Source organism: Scardinius erythrophthalmus (genome assembly GCF_964197995.2).
Source record: "Scardinius erythrophthalmus genome assembly, chromosome: 2".
NCBI lineage: Eukaryota > Metazoa > Chordata > Actinopteri > Cypriniformes > Leuciscidae > Scardinius > Scardinius erythrophthalmus.
In genome coordinates this window covers 27,909,817-27,930,380 of record NC_138222.1, presented here as the reverse complement: position 1 = coordinate 27,930,380, position 20,564 = coordinate 27,909,817, and the positions used below count along the sequence as shown (strand labels likewise).

Genomic DNA, 20,564 nt, shown 5'->3' with positions numbered 1-20,564 from the left:
GCCACACACGATATTCATCCGCACCGCTGAAGAACGCTCAAGTCTACGGCTCTGGTGGAAGGATACAATTTCGAGCGTCATTGTTGTGATTCGGTTATCGCCAAGCAAAAATGTCTGCCTAAGGGAAACTCGCAAGTTACATAGTGGATATTTGCCAAATTTAATCGCAAAAGATACCGATTTCATTATCTTTCCGACCCGAAACAAGGAAACCTTCGCCGTCATCGGCACACCCGATCGCCCTAGTTGGAATTTTGACAGCAGAAAAGGTAAAATATTGCACAGACTTTCCGAGGGGTTTTGGACTGGGTGAAAGAAGTTGGAATAGCAGAAAAAACGGGAGCTGATATGAAGGGAACGGGGTCGGCATTCGCTTAAACACTTCAGCTTGACATCGCGCTGTTAATTGTCCGTGTTAAAATTAGTGCTTATGGTCGATTTTCGCTTTATCTTTTCATGGTCGCACCATTATTATGAATAGGTAACTGGCAATTTGCAAACAACAACAGCAGCCAGCAGCGTTGTTTGTAAAGTAACCATTCTCCTTTAACACAACAACAACAAAAGTGTGTATCGGCAGATGTTTTGACAGCGCGTGTGCGTTCATTATGAGCTCGTGACTTTTGATAGCTAACAGTTACATTGAGGAATCAAACGCATGCAGTTGAAAAATGATGCTGCGGGTCCATGTGTGTGTGTGTCTCTCTCTCTCTGTGCGTGTGACACCATCGAGCAGCGTCTTTCTCAACATGTCCACGTTTGGTCATCCTATAAACCTTATCAGGCCTGCTCTATTACATTAAAATATAACCTCTTTTCACCGTGTCACCTCATGTCACGCGCTTGCTATTATTAACAGGCAGAAATGCCGTAACCTCGTCTAAAGCTGTCAATATACGAAGCTGGGGAAAGGAGGGCTTGGGACTCTCTTCAGGAGCTTTTTATTACTATTTATTTGAATAACACATAGGGTTTTATTCAAGGACAACCAGGTCCTTCGATTGCCCTGGTACCAAGGCGTTGGAAGAGCGCAAAGTTAAGCTAAAGACTGGAGGTGGGGATGTTTAGCAAATGTCAAGCTGCGGATGTTCACCGATGTCATTTGCATAAGCTGTGCTGGCTAGCATGAAGCTTCAGCACACATCAGGCTCTCAGATTGAGGGGAATGATGTTTGTGTTTTGTAGATTTAGTAAAGGATCGTAAGGATGAACCCTCAGCAGCGGATTGCCGCTATCGGGACGGATAAGGAGCTGAGTGATCTGCTGGATTTTAGCGCGGTAAGACACTCAGCAATGATTTTACTTCTAACTTTTGCCATTCGTTCAGTCACTCACTTCTAAGATATGCATGATTAGATATCAAGTATTACTTTTTTTATATATAGCTAAAGCCTATATTTTTATTTTTCACCAAATTAAATAAAAATCAACTTTTTACAAGTTTTTGCATATACTTTAATAAATTAAAAAATAAATTAGAAAACAAATCCTTAAAATAAACATGCTTATACTTTAGATGGCAACTTCTTGAATCTGCAATCATATTACAGTATTTTTCATAAATAAAGTAATTGTTTAAAAATATATGAATATGTGAATAAAAAGGAAGTAAACACTGTAACAGGGCAACTTCAGCCATCTGGTAATTTCGTGCGCAATGGTAATCATTTTTTTTCATATAAAGACAAGGTAACACTATTTTTACATACAGCACACAGTGAAAACGACATGAATATGACTCGTTCGCATTCACTCACTTCGCACGGACCGACCGTCACTCGCAGTAATAACGTGTTTATGCAGGCTACAAATGCACAGCCGATATATCGGCTTTGGGATATATCGGTCAACCACTATACATACATACATACATACATACATATATATATATATATATATATATATATATATATATGTGTGTGTGTGTGTGTGTGTGTGTGTGTGTGTGTGTGTGTGTGTGTATGTGTATGCATGCATGTATGAAGAGTTCAGATGCAAAAGCCTCTAAGTGCCATCTGAAATTTTCTTCTAGAATGATAATTTTTATCAAGCTCGTTTATTTAAGTTCAGTAATTTCACTTAAATGGGAATGACAATTACCTATTGATTGTCATTTAAGTGAAATTACTGAACTTAAATATAAATGCTTGATAAAAATGATCATTCTAGAAGAAAATTTCAGATGGCACACTTAGAGGCTTTTGCATCTGAACACTTCATATATACATGCATGCATACACGCACACACACACATATATATATATATATATATATACACATACATGCATAAACACACACACATACACATATATATATATATATATATATATATATATATATATATATATATATATATGCACACATTCTCTTAGTTATTTGCACATGAATTACATTGCTACTTTGGGATCAATAAAATATTTAATATTCTATAAAATTCTTTATTCATTAAAACATGAAACACTCTGTGCAATTTTAGTACCACTTCATTTTTATGTGTCTTCCCATAGATGTTTTCTCCACCTGTAAACAGTGGGAAAAACAGGCCGACCACTCTTGGGAGCAGCCAGTTCAGCACATCAGGTAGGACTTCCCGTGGAAATCCTTTAATGAAAGATTGTCTTCCTCTCACACTGTCCAGTCACCTCCTCTTGAATCTCAGTAAAGTCTTGTTGCTGTTGATTATAGGGATGAATTTCATCCCAAGGTGTTTTTGATTTTGATTTGTCTTGATTAATAAGAAGCAGGTAAGAGAAGGGTTCAGTAATGGTCTTTGAAATCAGATACATCCACTGTTATAATTACACTGAAATGAAAGGCACCACTGTTGTTAACTTGTCATGGCTGGTAGTTCAGTGTTTTGCTTTTTTAAAATTGCATAGATTTTTGTTTTTGTCTCCTTGGACTCCACATTAAATTCTGACCGTCTTGTGAATGAAAGGTGAAACGCAGTTCTGTCTAAAATTGAAGCTGACCAAAACGTGTTTTTTTTTTTCTTAGTTTCTTATGAGTGTGATATCTTCTTCAGCCTCCTACACACATTACCAAACTAAGTGCTCAGTTGTTTTAATCCTTTATAGAGCAGCTAACTTATATAAGTGAACTGTATATATATATATGTATGTGTGTGTGTATACACAGTTAAGCAGACAGATCACTAGCTTTTCTATAGGTTCAGATGCATGTATGTGATAGTCTGTTTATATATATATATATATATATATATATATATATATATATATATATATATATATATATATATATATATATATATCCTGTCATAGGTGACTAAACGTTGCTGTAAAGATCATCTATTGTCTAATGTGCCGTAGAAGGAGGAAACAATCAAGCATTATTCAATCTCAATGCCTGTTTTATGTAAAGCAACAAAGCAGAGCCCTTGTTACACTCCGCTGCTATCGAGGACACACTTTTAGTGGATTACTGAATAGCAGCACAGCCGAGACTGCAAGATGCTTTTGTAAACCTTTTAATAAATGAAAAGTTTACGTACATGTGATCTTGTAATCAGTCTTTGGCTCTGATGTGCTGTGATGTTTTTTAAGGGATAAAAACATCTCTTGTTTGTTTGTTGCTCCTGACACAACTTACTCAACAGCAGTGTTTCAGAGATGGATTGGAAACGCTGTGGGGTTATTTCAAGCACTGTCAGAGATCTGTGTTTGTGAAGCTTCAGAGAAGCCATTTTGCTGTATCCATCTATATGCTAGATAATTCAATATAACTTGGCATTCCTGATTATCAGGTGAACTATATCATGTGAAATATACACCTTCTTTTTAACGTAAAAGCATTTGTTAATTGAGTGTTTCTGGCTTCCAGTGTCATCCGCTTCCAGTTATTTTTAGCTTCTTATAATGCTTTAATATTGCAAACTGCTATTTCTTACCATATTATTTTAATGTATTGTCTTGAGTATAAACACACTGGTTTTAGCACAAGCATTTTTACTGTTTTGTTACTTTTCTTGCTATTTCTCTATAGTGGCTAATGAATCAAAGTCACGCACATTCACAGAAAACAGCGTACTTCCACTGTTCCACATTGAAAAATAAGGTGGATAGGCAGGCTAGTAAGAGTAGAGTTCATTAGAATAAATAATTTAAAAGAATATTCCCAGTTCAGAACAGCATTTGTGGCACAATGTTGATTAACACGAAAATTATTTTAACTCACTGGCGTCTCTATAGCACGCATTGTGTTTATCGTGCAATTGAGTTTTTACGTGCATATTATACGCATGGGTATAGGATTAGTCGTGTGTATAACACGCAATAAAGTGTGTATCAAATGCACGCGAAAACTGCGTATCATATGCACGTAAAAACTCATTTTCGCGTATAAATTGCACGATAAACACAATGCGTGCAATAGAGACGCATTTTCATGAGATCCGGCTGCACCGGCAGGCACTTACAATGGAAGGGAATTGGGCCAATTTGTAAGCGTAAAAATACTTACTGTTTCTATAGTTATAGCAACAAAACATGAACACTATAACATGATTTTAGTGTGAAAAAATCACTTACTAAGGGCCGTTCACACAGAACGCATTTTTGCTTTAAATATAAACGCGAGACGCCGCGTTTTTTAAAAGTTGAAAAGTTAAACTAATTTGAGCTTGAGCGCCGCGTTTTTAGATCGGCGTGTCGTGCGCGAGACGCGGCAAAGGATGCAAGACGCGAGCTAACGGTTATACATGTCCGTCTAGCGCGTGTTTACTTAGAAAATCAATGGAAAAGTGGCGCATTGGAATGGAAAAACTCTTATTGTGTAAAGTTATATCCAGTTTTTATTGTAACTGCCTTGCTGTAACCTCTTAAAAAAGCAAAACAAAATGTTTAATAATTTGAAATCAGCATTGTAACATAAATTATGTCAGTTAAGCTCAACTTGTGTTGAACCCATATTGACTATTCCTTTGAAATGTCCATATCAGTAATTGGCATAAGAGATTTTGATAGTGTAAATGTGCAGTAAGGGTTCGGTCATGTTTCTCGCTAATCTGTCAGACCTTTGTAAAGAGCAGCCCTTGTGTGGGAATGCTGTGATATGCCCTCTGTTTCATCCTCAGCTCGGAGAGGCATGTATCACCTGTCTGATAACAAAATTCTCTTTTGTTGTCTCCAACACTGTTATTTCTCATGTCGTAGCCGCTGTGTGATACAGGCATGCTGCATTGTGCAAAGATAAATGTCCTTTGCTTTTTCCAGAAAAATAGCTGTTGAAACAGACCCACCAAGAAGCATTTAAAACAATAGTGGAATAGTGCCATCAGAGGATATTTCTGCAAACACAACTCTTCCTCTGTTAGACCTCACCCAGTGCCTCTTCATGTGGGAGGCAAAACATCAACTAATTGCAGGTCAAATCAGTTCATAAATTGTATTAAATGGTTGAAAATAATATATACTACCATTTAAAAGTTTGGGGTCAGTACAATTAAAACATTTTTTTATAATTTTATTCAGCGAGGACACATTAAATTGCCTAAAAATGACAGTAAAGACGTTTATAATGTTACAAAATATTTGTACTTCAAATAAATGCTGTTCTTTTGAACTTTCTATTCATCAAAGAATCCTGAAAAAAGCTATTATGGTTTCCAAAAAAAGAAGAAAAAAAGACAAACAACTGCACATTTGTTTTCAACATCGTTGGTCATAAGAAATGTTTCTTGAGCAGCAAATCTGCATATTAGAATAATTTCTGAAGGATCATCTCACACTGAAGACTGGATTAATCACAGGAATTAATCACAGAGTAAATTTCATTTGAAAATATATTAAAACTTATTTTAAATTGCAATACTATTCCACATTATAATAATCAGAATTCTCTACTTCTTCTTTAAAATAAGTTGTTAATTAAAAATGAGAGAAAAATTCTGGATGCATTTATTTATTTATTTCTATTTTAGATTCCCAGATAGTTTTTCTTCCCGCTGCTGTCTGGAGTTTGGCTTGGCTTTGAGCTTTTGAACTCGTACCTGAAGTCATCCTCAGAGAGTGAGCCGAGAGCAGACCTCAGACATCACTCCCCTTATTGTCTGTGGATTAGTAAAAGGCTTTATCTGCTGATTAATAATTAATGAGAGGGGAAGAATCTGTATGATTAGCATTCACAGTTTTATATCCTCTCCGTAAAAAGTCTCTGAACTCCGAAAGAGCCTCAAATATTAAGATAATTTCAGGCAAGAAAAATAAAACTGGCCTGCTGTATAATGAAGATATTAAAGGTGACAAAACCTCACTTGAGCACAGCTTATCATCAAAGGCTTCTCCGCGGATTTGTGAGTTTTGTTTAAAACAATGACGGGAGTCTCTCCCGTTTAAGCATGCGTTTGTTTCAGAATGGATTATTATTACAAATACGTTTCACATCTATAACCACCAAACGGGCTTTCAGTAGTTTCTGGTTAAGAAACAAACCTGTTATGTTTCTGAACTCCGGAAGGCATTGTCTCCTGAGACTCCCTCAGCTAGCTTCTGTTTTTGATGTTTCTATATTCATATCTCTTTTTTTATTTTTTTTTATTGTTCATTTTCATCCACCCTTGCACTTTCGGAAACATTTAGTCTTAACACCAAGCTTGCTGGATTTAACGGAAACTGTTTCAACATTTTTCTGACGTGTAGGAAATCTGACATTATATCAACTGTGGGAAAATATGTTATAATTATGCAAAAACTTCTTTAAAAAACCATAGTGTGTTTAAGTTAAGGACCCCTTCTCTCTGACAGGAGGCTGTTTATTTTTAGCTAACCTGCTGCTTGCTCTGTGAACCATTGGGCCACGTTGCGCATGTGATGCCGTCAGCTTCCTCTGGCAGGGAGAATTCTGGGAGGGTTTTTGGACATCTCTTTTATGTACCTCAGGTCACCTCATGGCTTGGTTATGGAAGATCATGCTGTTGCCATAGCGATCAAGGCCCTTTTGAAGGCAGGTTACTTGGCACGGCATGCGCATCTTTTCCAGCGTTTCAGCAAATCTCCCCCCAACAGCGGATTTGTTGGTGTTTTTGGTGATTGATTTGGATTTTAGGGGGGGGGGGGGAAACAACAACTTTGATGTGAGTTCAAAGAATGGAAATTAAACTAGGGCATATTTAGATTATGGTTATTCTTTCAATATATTTGAAAAAGCTGAGTTTATTCTGGCTGTGATAAATAAATAAGTGTCTTGTGGAGGACAGCTGTGTTTGAAACAAGGAAGGGATGCTGTAAACTTTCACATCTGTTCTGGAGCAGTTTGCTGGATGTCTCAGGTGTGTCATTGTAAGTGAAACAAAACAATGACAACGGGAAAACAATACACAGGATCTCGGGTTTCCAAGAAATCGGGTTTCTTTTCTGCTTTGTGACGAGTAAATAATACGATTTTTTATTAACATTTGTAAGTCCCTTCATGCTTTCACGTTTACCCAGAAGCAATAGTTAAAGATTCTCTGTGGTTTTCGACTAACCTTAGATGGAAAACCAGCTAAAGTCACTTAGGCCATTTGATTCGCCAATTCTGTTTGCGTATTTTTGCAGTTTTTCCATTTATTTTGGGGAGTTCAGGGCCAACGAATTGCTAGAAGTAATTACAAGTAAATTATACATTAAAACATCATGCAGCCTTCAACATTTTTTAATTGAGTAAATGTTGCTGTAAAAAGGTCAAGTGAAAAGGTAGTAATACAATTAAGAACAAAGAACAAGTGGCAGGTCTAATAATCTGCATTTACACTATTAAATGTGTATCATTTTACCCCCCCCCCTTCCCCTCCCCCTCCCCCTGTCTGTTAGTGGAACAGACCATCCATAGTGGAAAAATACATATACCGAAATACATTTATTTTATGCTAAGTATACTACAAATACATTTACATGTATGTATTGTATAATAAATAGCCTGCAATTGGACTTTTGGTATACTAAATTGGTATACTTAAAGTGCTAAATTGATACAACCAATTTTGTACATAATGCACTTTAGTTATCCAGAAATAGTGCTGAGGTCCAACAAAATGTTTATTTAAGTATATTTTGAATGTGCTAAAGTGTAACTTTTGCAAGTTTAGGCATATCTTGCATTTAAAGACATATTATACAGCGATCGTACTATCCTTACTAATAGTGATATTAAACACATTTTAGGCTCAATATTAAGAAATGTGCATTGTGCAGAAAAGAAGTACTCCAAATAAAGTTTAATTATATTTATATCAGTAAGTCTCAAGCGATATGTAGGTAATTATGTTAATAGATTTGTACTATACTTAGTATGAAACAAATGTATTTTAAATACATTTTGGTATAGGTTTTTGTTCACTAGGGTTTTTGTCAGTCATTGTGGTTTTGGATTAAAACCTGCATTTAAATACTGTTGATACTCCCGAAACTTTGTAGTGTGTGTACTTAGCAGCATGAAAAATAAAACTTTTATTCAAATTGTGAATGAGCTGCATACTGAAAGCTAGTCAATAGCACTTCCTTCATAATCACTGAAGCTGTAAATCACCTCAGTTCAGCGTGAGCTCAATAATCGAGTTCTGCACTCTTGTGAAAACTCCCATTAAAATCAGTGAATCTTTCTACATTGCACATTCAATCTCTTAGTTACATTGTGTTTATACTTTGTTGCCGGTTCTAATGAAAAGATTCACAAGCACTCAGTCGATAAGCTCATGCTGAACAAAATCTCTGGCATTTTGAGTGGTATTGAGCAAGTTCTGAATAACTTTCAACACTTTGATTGCATTCATCTGCTCATCAAGTTGTAAATGTTAATGCATTAATGCTTTTCACAGGGCGTGTTTTTTAGCAGCCATAGTGGGCACTGGATTGTTTTGCTGTATACTGGTACCGATAAAATGCTGGTATAGTTCATTTTTTTTAAATTTTAGCACCAACTTGGTGAAGTACCCTTTTTTGACAACACTAGTAGTACATTAAATATTTGCGCAAAGTTTGTTTCCTGTTGCCTCAAATTTTTTGTAATAATTCAGGCAATGTTTTGATGGTCACAGCTAGCAGCAGACGGGTGGTTGGAGGGGAGCCGTTGAAACATGTTTGGCTATTGTCCTCGAAGTGGAAAAGGAAAGTCATTTCCGAGGAAGAGCAAGTTATTGCATTTTTAATTACGATTATGTAGACAAACATTTTTTCATTATTTGTGTTTTTCCTTTTTTGTGTGTTGGTAAATGCATGTTGACAGTCGTGGCTGCATCCACCAGTGATTTAGCCTCAGGCCGAACTCGCACTAATGTCAGTGTTCTAGCAGCAGTTGAGCTGATGCCGAGAGTCTTAGCGGAAGACATCTTTAACCGTACCCTTCCCGTCTTCTTTCATCATCTTCGACAGATGCGGAAAACTCATAATAGCCTATTTATGGCAATAGCAAATTAAAAGGCTTGCACTTCAACAACTGTTATAGTCAGCAAGAGGCCAGGTTGTGAAATTCTGAACCGCTGTTTTATTTGTGCAGAGATGAGTAACTGTGAAAGGGGGTTTTGATATTGAGAGTTGGAGGGGGAAATCCCTGGAGTTATTAATCCCTGTCGGAGCTGAAGGGCTGTGGGCGGAGCCACATCATCCTTTCTTTATGAGAGATCAACTTTCCATCACATTCCAATTTCATTACATATCTGACCCAAGTCCTACTGTATGTGGAAACAAGATTAGGGTGCTGCGAGCTTAAACCGTACCTCAGAATTCAATTTTAAAGTATTCGCCCAGGACTCACGGAGGCACCAGAAACATTTTGCAGGTGCATCCATAATGTCTCCCAACATGCCCATCAGTACTAATCAAAACAGCAGTTATTTCAGAATCATGATGCTTGTCCATGATAATGAATCATTGGTAATCTCATTATCTTTTTTCTTTTCATTGTTTGTCACTCATTCAATTATATATGTCAAGTACAGTCTAAGAACTTAAATTATGATGTGCTCAATTTTTACACTTTTAAAATATTTAAATGTTGTGAATTCATTGAAATATGCCTTATGAATTATGTAAATGTAACTAAAAAAATTAAGTAGATCTGAATAACTACATTTAGTACCATGACAAATACCCAACAATATGGGCGATGTGACCAAATTCTTATTTCACGATATGAGAAATTTTATTTCACAGCAATGATATACATCACAATAGTTATTTTATCTAATTCCTGTTATTAAAAAGCAAATTACAAACAAAAGACAAATACAATGTAACAAAAAATTTGTTTAATGTGCAGTAGGTTTATTTAACATGTAGTTAGAATTAGTACAGAAATGTAATAATCAAATGTAAAAAATAAAATATTGCATAGTCTTCACTGTATGAATTAAATAGAAATTAATTCTTATTAAAGCTAATAAAAATTATTCAGTCAAGAGCAGTAAGTTATTTTTTCTCTTGTTTGGTTCACATTAATGATACAGAGCAGGAGGTAGGTATATTAGGTTGCTGTTACTTTAAGTTTACTTTACCAAACTTAAATGAATATATATTTACATACACGCTCTAGCAAAATCTCTAACGACTGACATTTTATCCCTTGGTAACGATATATATCGTCATACCGCCCAGCCCTACCAACAAGTTAAGGTAACTCAAATCATCTAAGAAATAAACGTAAAAAAAAAAAAGAAAAGATTTTTGGAAGAGTTAACTGTTGAATTTTTTGCCATTTATTTTGCGCTGACCAATTCAAGCATATTCATTCCAAGTCAAATTCAGAGATTTCAAGGTAGTATAGTTTTTAAAAAGCCACTGAATTTTTAGAGTGTATCCTCTAAATTGCCAAGTTTCTGTTCTTTTAACCCCACAAACCTGTTCTGAGGGTCATCTTGCTGTGATGCCCCAACAGCCTGCAGCCGTTCGCACTCCGCCTGGCCCCGGTGCGCACCAGCAGGACTGTTTCTGAGAGTGAGCAGACTTCAACTGGGAATAAGAGAGCAGATATTTGGCATGAGTGGGTGCATAATGACCTTTTTGATCTCTCAGCGTCCCTGTGGTTTTCTGAGCTCTCCGAGGAGGTGGCACAGCGCGGACCGTAAGAACTGGCCCATTTGGTCCACTCAGCATGATCCACAGGGATTGAAGTTATGTGTCCTCTTTGAATATAAAAAATCCTTATTAAAATTGAGAGAGTATCAGATACTCTTTTGTCCATTTAATTTCAGACTGGTGGCAAAGCAGTTAGATGTTGAGCTGTGATGCTCATGCAGTTAATGCAAAATTACTTTCTAGAAATCTATTCTATTATTATTTTTATTTAAAAAAATTACATTTTTTTAAATGTTGTTTTATATATATAAAACATAATATATATATTTCTATATATATATATAGAAATAGTCCTTATAATGGAAATGTCCTTCCAAACCTGTATGAACATAAAATATTTTGAGAAATGTTTTTTTTTTTCTTCATACAAATGGTCGTCAGTGGTCACCTAAACTGTTCAGTTGCCAACATTCTTCAAATGATCTTTTCTGTTCTGCATAAGACAGACAGTCATACAGGTTTGCAACGGCATGAGGGTGAGTAAATAATTTTTGTTTTTGTGTGAACTATCCCTTTAAAACGATATTTATGACTGTCCACACCATTACTCAGATACTTCTGTATAAATAGATTTGATCAATCTCTCAAACATGTCAGGTATGCCTTCTGTATTCCTGTCGTTCAGAGTGCAGAAGGCTTCTGTTGTGTTCAAGGCTGCTATCTATCTATCTCCTCTGTTCATTAAACATCACTTCTCCATCCCTCGCATGTTCACTGAAAAACTTTCACCACTTTGAGCGATAAGAGCCAGGTTCGAGCGGTTCGGCCGGGTCCAGCCCTGCTGCGCAGGTGGTGAAGTGGGCCAAAATAAGATGCTCCTTCACGCTGACTCGCACTCGGCCAGTAAACAACTAGTTCGTCATGTAAAGAACATAGCGCTGTTGATGGGGTCACCAATATACACTCCAAACTCACTGCGTGTGACGGGCAGAGTCAGCGAACGAGTACTGGGCTGTACGTGACCCGTGCCCTGATGCTTCTATCAGGATTTCCATTTTAGATACACGAAACGCTGATGGCAAGAACATTGTAGTGTGGGTCCTAATCCTCTGTAGTAGCCAGCTCAGCCTCCCTCTATGTATAGATTGAGTCGCGAGCACATTTGCACTTAACGTGGCCTGGTATTTTTAGGACTGGAGTCTGAAATGATTTTTTCCTCCTCTCTATCCTACTGTGCAAAATACCAATCAAATTGAAGTTCAATCTCTTCTCTTGAAAAAGACTTGAGGATTAGTGTGTACCACTGATTTGTTCCTCGTTTTTAATTTGTCTTTTGAAGGATTTGGAGTAATAAATTAAAGATGATGTACTCCGGCTAAAGCTTCTGCAAAGCTCTCCGATTTGCATTGTGGAGCCTTGTGCTTGTTTGCTACCATGGTAATTACTGTGATGACATTGTTCTCCTTTAATGTATGAAAATTGTCACATTTACAAGTCCTAGTGTCAAATCAAATGAACTATAATAATGTTAGTCTGTTTGTGGATTTCTGCTTTAGCCTTATTTCGGGCTGTACTTCGAAACGACACTTGATTCGGCTTTAAAAGCCACGGCTTCCAGTCATAATGATGATAAATGCTCCATGTGTTCGTGGTTGTCGGGGAAAGATTGCGATAGTAGGCCGAGTCGCTCTTGGCAGTGTTGAGACACTTCTCTTTACCTTGCGATTAAGTGTCAGTGTGTTTTCCCCCCGCCCAGGGCCAGAGAGAGTTAATCGATAGAAAGCTAGCATGTGTTATGTAGCCCGTGTCATTTTGGCTCGGTTCTCCCAGTGACAGATGGGATCTCTGAGGGCAGCGGTCATAAGCTCCTATTGGCTATCAATCAGTTTATTACATCATTAATATCGCGCTGTCGTTTCCTTTTACTCCTCTTCATGGGAGGATAAGTGTTTTTCTTTATGTCGGAACACCCTTGACTCTGTCCTGCCATTAAGAAGGATGACCAGGGATGGTGGTTTTCTTGTGGAAGACAGAAGAGGTATGAGGCCGCTTTTCTGGTTTGGCTGTGTTGTCTGTTAGGCTCTGCTGCTGTGCGTGAGCTCCCCTGTCCTGCCAGCCCTAGCAGAACCCTGTGCTCCTCCAGCGGACTCCAGGGGAGAATGACGTCTGAGTGCCCCTCTGTGACGGCTAATCCTGGTCCATGGTGCAAGAATGAGGATTTTACTGATTCTCTTTAATTATTGCCATTACGAAGCATTGTCCCCAACTCCAAGCTCATTGGGAAATCTGTCAATGTGCCTGTGGGGAAATTTGTGCACGTCTTGTACATTTCGTGACATGTCCGTCTGAAGCAGATGAACGTGAATTTGGCAACGTTTTATTGTGTTGACTGTTGTACGTAGGCCTTTAGCGACCCTTCGGAAACTAAATTTCCGGTGAGTGGCTCTAAAAGGTTAATGGTCTATTGCAATTGATAACGTACCACCTACACTAAACCTAACCAATAGTGTTAACAAAAGCAAACTTGACATAAAAATGCATTGCTGAAGCAACCATATCATTTTAGCTTGCTTCTACAAGTCTTAAGGCCCGTACACACCGGGACGAATATCGGCGCGCGTTATTCGCCAGCGTTTTTCAACGCGTTTTTTGTGTTCAAACCCAAGCGATTTTCGCTGACGATGAGCCGAGTGAACATGCAAATTCATTCCCTGACATTAGATGGCGCTTAATACCACTCCATAACAGTTCTCTTTCATCAAGATTTTTGTAGTCGCTGTCGCGTTTGTCACAGTTCTTTATGTTCCGACACCAACGAGACCAGCAGCTCTACATTCATCTCGCCTTGCATCTTCCTCGTCATATTTCTTCCCGGCAGTGTAGACGCTACTCGGCGTATATCTTCTTCGCCGTTATGTATGTGTGCTCGGCAAGACCGTTTTGTGTTTGAGCGCCCCCAAGTTGTGTTTTACTGTAACTTCAGAAGCTCCAGACACGTGAGCAAAAGCGCCAATCTCATTGGTCGGATAGTTTTTGACGCGGCGCTTCAAACCAAAAAAACGAACCCGAGGCGTTTTTTAAAAAATGACGCTTTTACGCGTGGTGTTTTTCGCGTCGGTGTGCACACTCACATTGGCGCCCTTTGTTTAGTTACGAGGCGTTAAACGTCGGCGAATATCGCGCGCGAAATTCGTCCCGGTGTGAACAGGCCTTTACCCCTTTTCCACTGACACAGTTCCGGTTCGGGCTTATGTGAGCTGTCGGTACGCTAGAATCACTACCGATACTGTGAACAACAAGTCAGGTTATAGTAAGGTAAACAACACATAGAAGTGTTACATCATCGCTCGTTCCTCAAGTCAATGGAGACACGTGGCCAGCTTGCGACAGGCTCCAGTTCGCCCGGCTGAGAACCGGCCGAGAGCCGTGTTCGGCACAGGAACGCGAACCACGTCAGTGGAAAAGTGATATCTGTGAGCTCTTTTATTGTGTTTCGCTGGACTAGTACCCGAGTGCTCGTCATCACACGTGCAATGCATCTGAGTAGCCATACTGGTTAAGTCATGCAAACATCAAAATGAATTACAAATCATGCACTATGGTAAAAGTGTTTTGATGCCATAACATAGTATTGTGCAAGAAAATTATTTTTTATTTTTTATTAATTGATAATCTGGCCCTGTAATCATGATTTGTGTGAAAAGGAATTAAAAGTTTTAGACGTTTTACTGTCACTAACGGTCTTTTCAGCTGGAAACTGCAGTGAATTTTAGGTATACGTTTTTGGAGTTTTTCAAAAATTTAGGTAGAGGCACGTTTTCCAATAAGCCTATGTTTATATTCCCTCAGTAATGGCCTTGTGGCGTCGAAGCACATGCCTGCATCTGCTGCATTTGTGGAGTGTGTTTGCCGGTAATATTCACATGCCGTTGCATATGATTCATTCATATTCATGGTGTCGTCCTTGTATGTGATAGAGAAGAGGCTGAAAGTTGCCGAGCGGGAAGGATCAAGTTTGTTTGCTTTTTCTCGGGCCCGGCTGATGAGCGATGCGATATCAGTGTTATAACAGTCATAAGATAGGGCTCTGATTAAACCCTGCTAATGAGCAGCTCAATAAAAATAAATCTTCCTGATGCAATAAACACCGCCTTGATTGCAAGCACCCGGGGGTGTGACAGCGTAATCCTTTTGTGCACAGCGTGTTGGACGCATCCAGCGCATGCTTGAGAATCAGCAGTAATCATAGGCACATCTCGTCTGATAAAATAGCGCTTTACATACGGCCCTCTGTCTTTCTCACTCTCTCTCATTCCCTTTTTATGTGCTTGGGGTAGGCATATCATGGAATGAGTCATTTTTTTTACAAATCATTAAAAAATAACTCTATTTTAAATAAATACTGCTCTTTTAAACTTTCATCAAAGAATCCTGAAAAATGTTATCATGTTTTCCAGAAAAATATTATAAATCAGCATATCAAAATGATTTCTGAAGGATCATGTGACACTGAAGACTGGAGTAATGATGCTGAAAATTCAGCTTTGCCATCACAGGAATAAATTACATTTTAAAATATATTACAGACAGTAGGAAAACAGTTATTTTAAATTGTAGTAATGTTTTTAGTTGATTTTTAGTAAAATGAATACAGCCTTTGTGAGCATAAAGCACATCTTTTAAAAATATTAACATTACCGACCCCCTTCTTTTGAACAGTAGTGTAGTTGTTTTGCTGGACTTTTCATTTTAGCTCTTTCCCCGCCAGTCACTCTTCAGATATCAGATATCACTCTTTCCCCACCTTCCGGATCATTCAGAATGATAATCAAAACATAGATGAAGTAGATCGAGTCCATCGACAGTCCTATACCTCGTCATGGGTCGACGTTTCATTCGGTAAAGTTTGGCAGTTTTGATTTATGTGATGTTTAATGTTGATGATCGCGTTGTTTTACATATACATCTGCTTACATTTGCTATCACTTGTTTCTGCTTCTTCCAGCCTGTGTTTTGCTCAGGAGATTCTGTTGTCTTTCAGAAAATGTGTAATAGCGCCCCCTACCGTATAACAATGAAAACATGAAAATTCCGTCAGTGGCGGGGAAAAAGTTAAAAATGTTTTATATGTTATCAAACATGTTTTGTATGTTACACAACCGGATTAAATAACACTTGAAACAAAACCAAAACCTTATAAAATAACTGATACACATATATGTTGACTCCAATTCAGTTCTCTTGGGGTTCAATTGGGGTTCCGTTGTCAAATATTTTAGTCAAATGTGTAAATGTTGTGTAAAATCCAAGTTTACTTAATTTAAGCAATTATTTGCCACCATTAAATTTTATTATTATACGCATTGGCCATTGGCTACCAAGTTCTCTAGTAATCGGTATGGGCATTGGCCATAAAAAACAAAAAACAAATCTGTCGACCACAAATGCAAAATTCTCAACTGATCGACAGATTTCTATAACGTCTTACCGCCTAGCCCTGAGGTGAAGCATCATGGTTTTGATTTGTTATCAGGCTCCTTTGAGAAGACAGTTCAGTTAAGTTAATGCCACACATTGTCCTATGAAACGCAAGGAGGGGGAAGTGGGAGAGATATGCCGTTTAATGTGTGCTCTAACACAACTCAATTTAATTATGTGTTAGAGGAAGGGAAATCTCTTGGATTTACTCCGCAAGCCCCACAGCAGTCTGGCCCTTTTTTATGAGGAAGATAAATTTCTCATCTATTTGGCTTGTGTGCCTTAGTTCCTCGGAGGAGGCTCAAGGTTGGAGGAAGAAGCACCTTTCCTCCGTTTGCGATTGGGAACATATGGTGCGGGGCGCAGCGCAGCGCAGGAAGGAAGTGTGGAAATTGCAGAGAATGAGAGTTTAGATTAATGCATCTGAACTGGGCATGGCCAGACAAATCCAGCACAACCGTGCTGCCCGGACCCCTTAACGGCCCCTCTGCTGGATGGAACGGAGGGGGAAGGGAGAGATAGGTAAAGGAACATTTAAACCCCTGCCTTTTTCAAAGGCACTGCATTATGAGCTGTAGCACTCTTTATTGATAGGAATTTGAGGGGTGGAGTGAAGTGTGCTCAGCAGGCATGCTGGGTAAATGAGGTAGCCAAGCAGCGACAGATAGAGTGGCTAACACAGAACAGTGGGAGTTTTATACTGTATATATTCGTTCATTCACACCTATAGGAGTGCTCACAGGCTCTTTTAATATCTGGGATTCTTTAGACAAAAAGGGATCAAGCGCTCCTTTAAATATCTGGCTGATGATGATTTTCCGTAGCCTTTCTCTGTCTGGCTAGATCTCATATAACATGTGCTATCTGAGCTGAAGGGCATGCCAGAATAAGTGCTGGTTGTCGGCACTCGGTGTATGTGACTAGGAATATGCAAACTAATGTAGGCCACAAATGAGTCAGTCCAAATCGGTAATTGGCATTTTGGAGCAAATGAGTAACTGGGGTGTAATTTGCTTCATACGAGTCCCCTTGCTGCTTTCATCCAGCCTAGATTTTAAAGTGTATTAGTGTTCAAAGGACAAAACAGTAAATTGTAAGACATCAGGTTTAGTCTTTTACTCAGGGGATAGTTCGCTGCAAAATTCTGTCTTAATTTACTCATCCTGGTTCTTTTTAATCAATCGGAAAGACCAAGTTTGAGAAAGTCTAACAAATCCCTCACTCAAAAAAAACCTCACTGAATCCAGCAGAGCAGTTACTGATTCAACATCTGAACTGAACTGTGATTTATCAAACAGGAGTATTATCACAAATTAAAATATATATATTTTTTAAAGGGGTCATATAATGCCATTTTTGTACAAGCTAATATGATTCTTTAGGGTCTAAATTAAAAGTTTGTAATATACTTTAATTAAAAATTCTCATTAGTATTGTAAGAAAACACTCATTTTACATGGTCAAAAACAGCTCTGTTTTCAGCACGCCGTTTGAGTGCATGTGTCTTTAAATGATAATGAGCTTTGCTCACCCCGCCCCTCTGTTCTGTGCGTACACCGTTTCTAACACAATAACCATAACGCCTTGTTCATTATAAACGTGGGATTATGAATTATATTGAGAACGTCGTACATAGAAAACATGCTGTAATGTACCCTGAGTGTAAACCTTAGATGCATTCATCATGAAGCGTGCAGCAAGGTTTGCAAATTTGCAAAGATTAATATAAATATTAATATAAAGGTTAATAAAACATCACAGTCACTTCTGGAGGTTCAGCAGGAACACGTTGGTACCGATCCGTTTTTTCTCGTTTGTAAAGCTGTCTGGTGTGAAATGATTCACGCAAACAGGAAAGCTCAGACAATCGTGGGGAATCCCCGTGAGGGAATCCCCGCGTCAATCCTTTGGGCATATCCCTTCAAAAACAAAACTCAGCCACTGCATCTTCAACGGCTCGGATTTAGGAACATCCAAATGACTGCTGTGTTCCTTATTACACCGAATAACAATCGCAGACGCCATTCTGCTCATAGACAGCGCTCCAGTGAGGGTATCAACAATGATGCGCGGACTATAATTGACAGCTAGCTCATGAGCGAGGGCGGGTCTGTGTTGAAACGCTGCAGCTGTCAATCACAATCGTGGGAGGGGCGTCCGACCGTGTGACGTCACACGGTCGAACGGCTTGATTTCAGAGAGGGTCAAACATATAAGGAGATAAAAAAAAAAACACTGGATGGATTTTTATCATTTTATGATGGTTGTGTACAGGCACTGCCAACACACATTTCAGTACAATCAACTTGTAAAAGTGCATGTACCATTATATGACCCCTTTAATATATTTTAAAAATGTAATTTATTCCTGAAAATACCGTTATACTTTTTTAGCAGGATCCTTGAATTAATATAAAGTTCAAAAGAACAGCATTTATTGTATAATTGTAACAATGTAAAATCATTTGGGCTTTGTTTGAAGATCATGTTTGATTTATTTAATGTGTCCTTTCTGAATAAAAACAATTCAATTATTTTGGAAAAATCTTACTGACCCCGAACTTTTGAACATCAGTGTAATCTTTTTTTTTTTTTATAATCACAATAATAAAAACTTTAAAACACACACATACTTCACTTGTGTGTTAAAAATTAGCACTATTCTAAAGTGGACACATTATATGAGTTGTAGATAATATGTAGGCAGGGGAAGGGCATTTACCTCACTGACACTCCCCTTCCAATCAGGGGTTGGGCTATTTTGAGAGTCAAATCATCTCTCTTCGATGCACATAACCAGATTGTTGAAAATCTCAAAACAGCTCCTTGTTTGCATGTAGGAAAACGAGCCCTGGCACTTTCACAATGTTTTAAATTTTAATTTCAAGCTGGCGTGACCCATTCTCGTGTTGATCTCTCTATCTCCTCTTAATCATTAAACTGAATGTGTCAGAAGTGTGTGTGTGTGAGATATTTAGTGACATGTTGTTGTGTACAGAGACATGTACACACTTTGGTGTGATTCTTCAGTGTCCTCCATGTGTGACAGACAGCGTGATATGACTCTCTGCAATTGGAAGCGAGGAGGCCGGTCTAATGAAGACGCTTTTCCAGCCATGACAAACTCCCTTGTCACTAACACTGTGCTTCATACTGCCTTTTACGCAACCAACATTTCTCTTATGTTGTCAAACAGCAGCATATCCCCAAATGCAACAGTGTTGGTTTGGTTTTAACACTGGTGGGGGCATTTTAAAATGATATACGAACACGGGAATGCACTAAGGCTGCCCACGACTAAAGATTTCCCTAGTCGACTGTAAGCCATTAGTCGATTAATTGGGGGAGAAATACTAAACCATAATAACGAGCATTTAAAATATAAATTAAGCACTCCAGCACACACATAAAGCTTGCTGCAGCAACACCAGCAAACATTGCATGAACTCTTCTGAGATCAGACATCCCGATCTCCTGGCACTGCGTATCTATTTGGTGTACTCTCTATATGTAAAGTTTTCATTTACGTGCATCTAGTACGCAAAATTTACCCGTTGACTTTAATTGGTTGTCTAGCAACAGCATTCCGACATGTCTTTTGGGTTCTTTAAAATTAAAAGAAATTTTTTGTAAAGTTAAGTTTAATAAGTTATGGGTGGGTTTAAGGAAAGGTTTGGGGTTAGGTTCCTTTCCCGTCAAGCACCATAGTGGATGAAGAAGAAACCGCACAAACTTCATTCATGTGCAGCAGACACACAAGGAAAAATGAAGGGAGCACACCGTAGTTGTGGATTCTTAACGTGTTAATGTCTTCAAGCCATGCATATGATTTTTTAACTATTTATTTGTATGATACAGCTGCAAATAAGTATTTGAACACCTGTCTATCAGTTAGAATTCTGACCCTCAAAGACCTGTTAGTATGCCTTTAAAATGTCCACCTCCACTCCATTTATTATCCTAAATTAGATGCACCTGTTTGAGGTCGTAAGCTGCATAAAGACACCTGTCCACCCCATACCCACCCCATCAGTAAGAATCCAACTACTAACATGGCCAAGACCAAAGAGCTGTCCAAAG

At 38.3% G+C, this 20,564-nt stretch overlaps 1 protein-coding gene across 5 annotated transcripts in view; it reads left to right on the top strand.

Moving 5' to 3' along the window:
- tcf12 (transcription factor 12) overlaps positions 1–20,564 on the top strand; it is a 118,664-nt gene continuing 98,100 nt past the window's right edge. The window contains exons 1-3 of one of the 5 annotated variants that reach the window (XM_081359012.1): positions 1–269; positions 1,186–1,278; positions 2,508–2,580. In XM_081359012.1, the coding sequence (XP_081215138.1) occupies positions 1,207–1,278; positions 2,508–2,580 (145 nt within the window). In that variant the 5' untranslated portion in view covers positions 1–269; positions 1,186–1,206. Of the gene's footprint in view, positions 270–1,135; positions 1,279–2,507; positions 2,581–20,564 lie in introns of those variants that run through there. The other 4 variants (XM_081359011.1, XM_081359014.1, XM_081359013.1 and 1 more) reach the window with 4 other exon arrangements.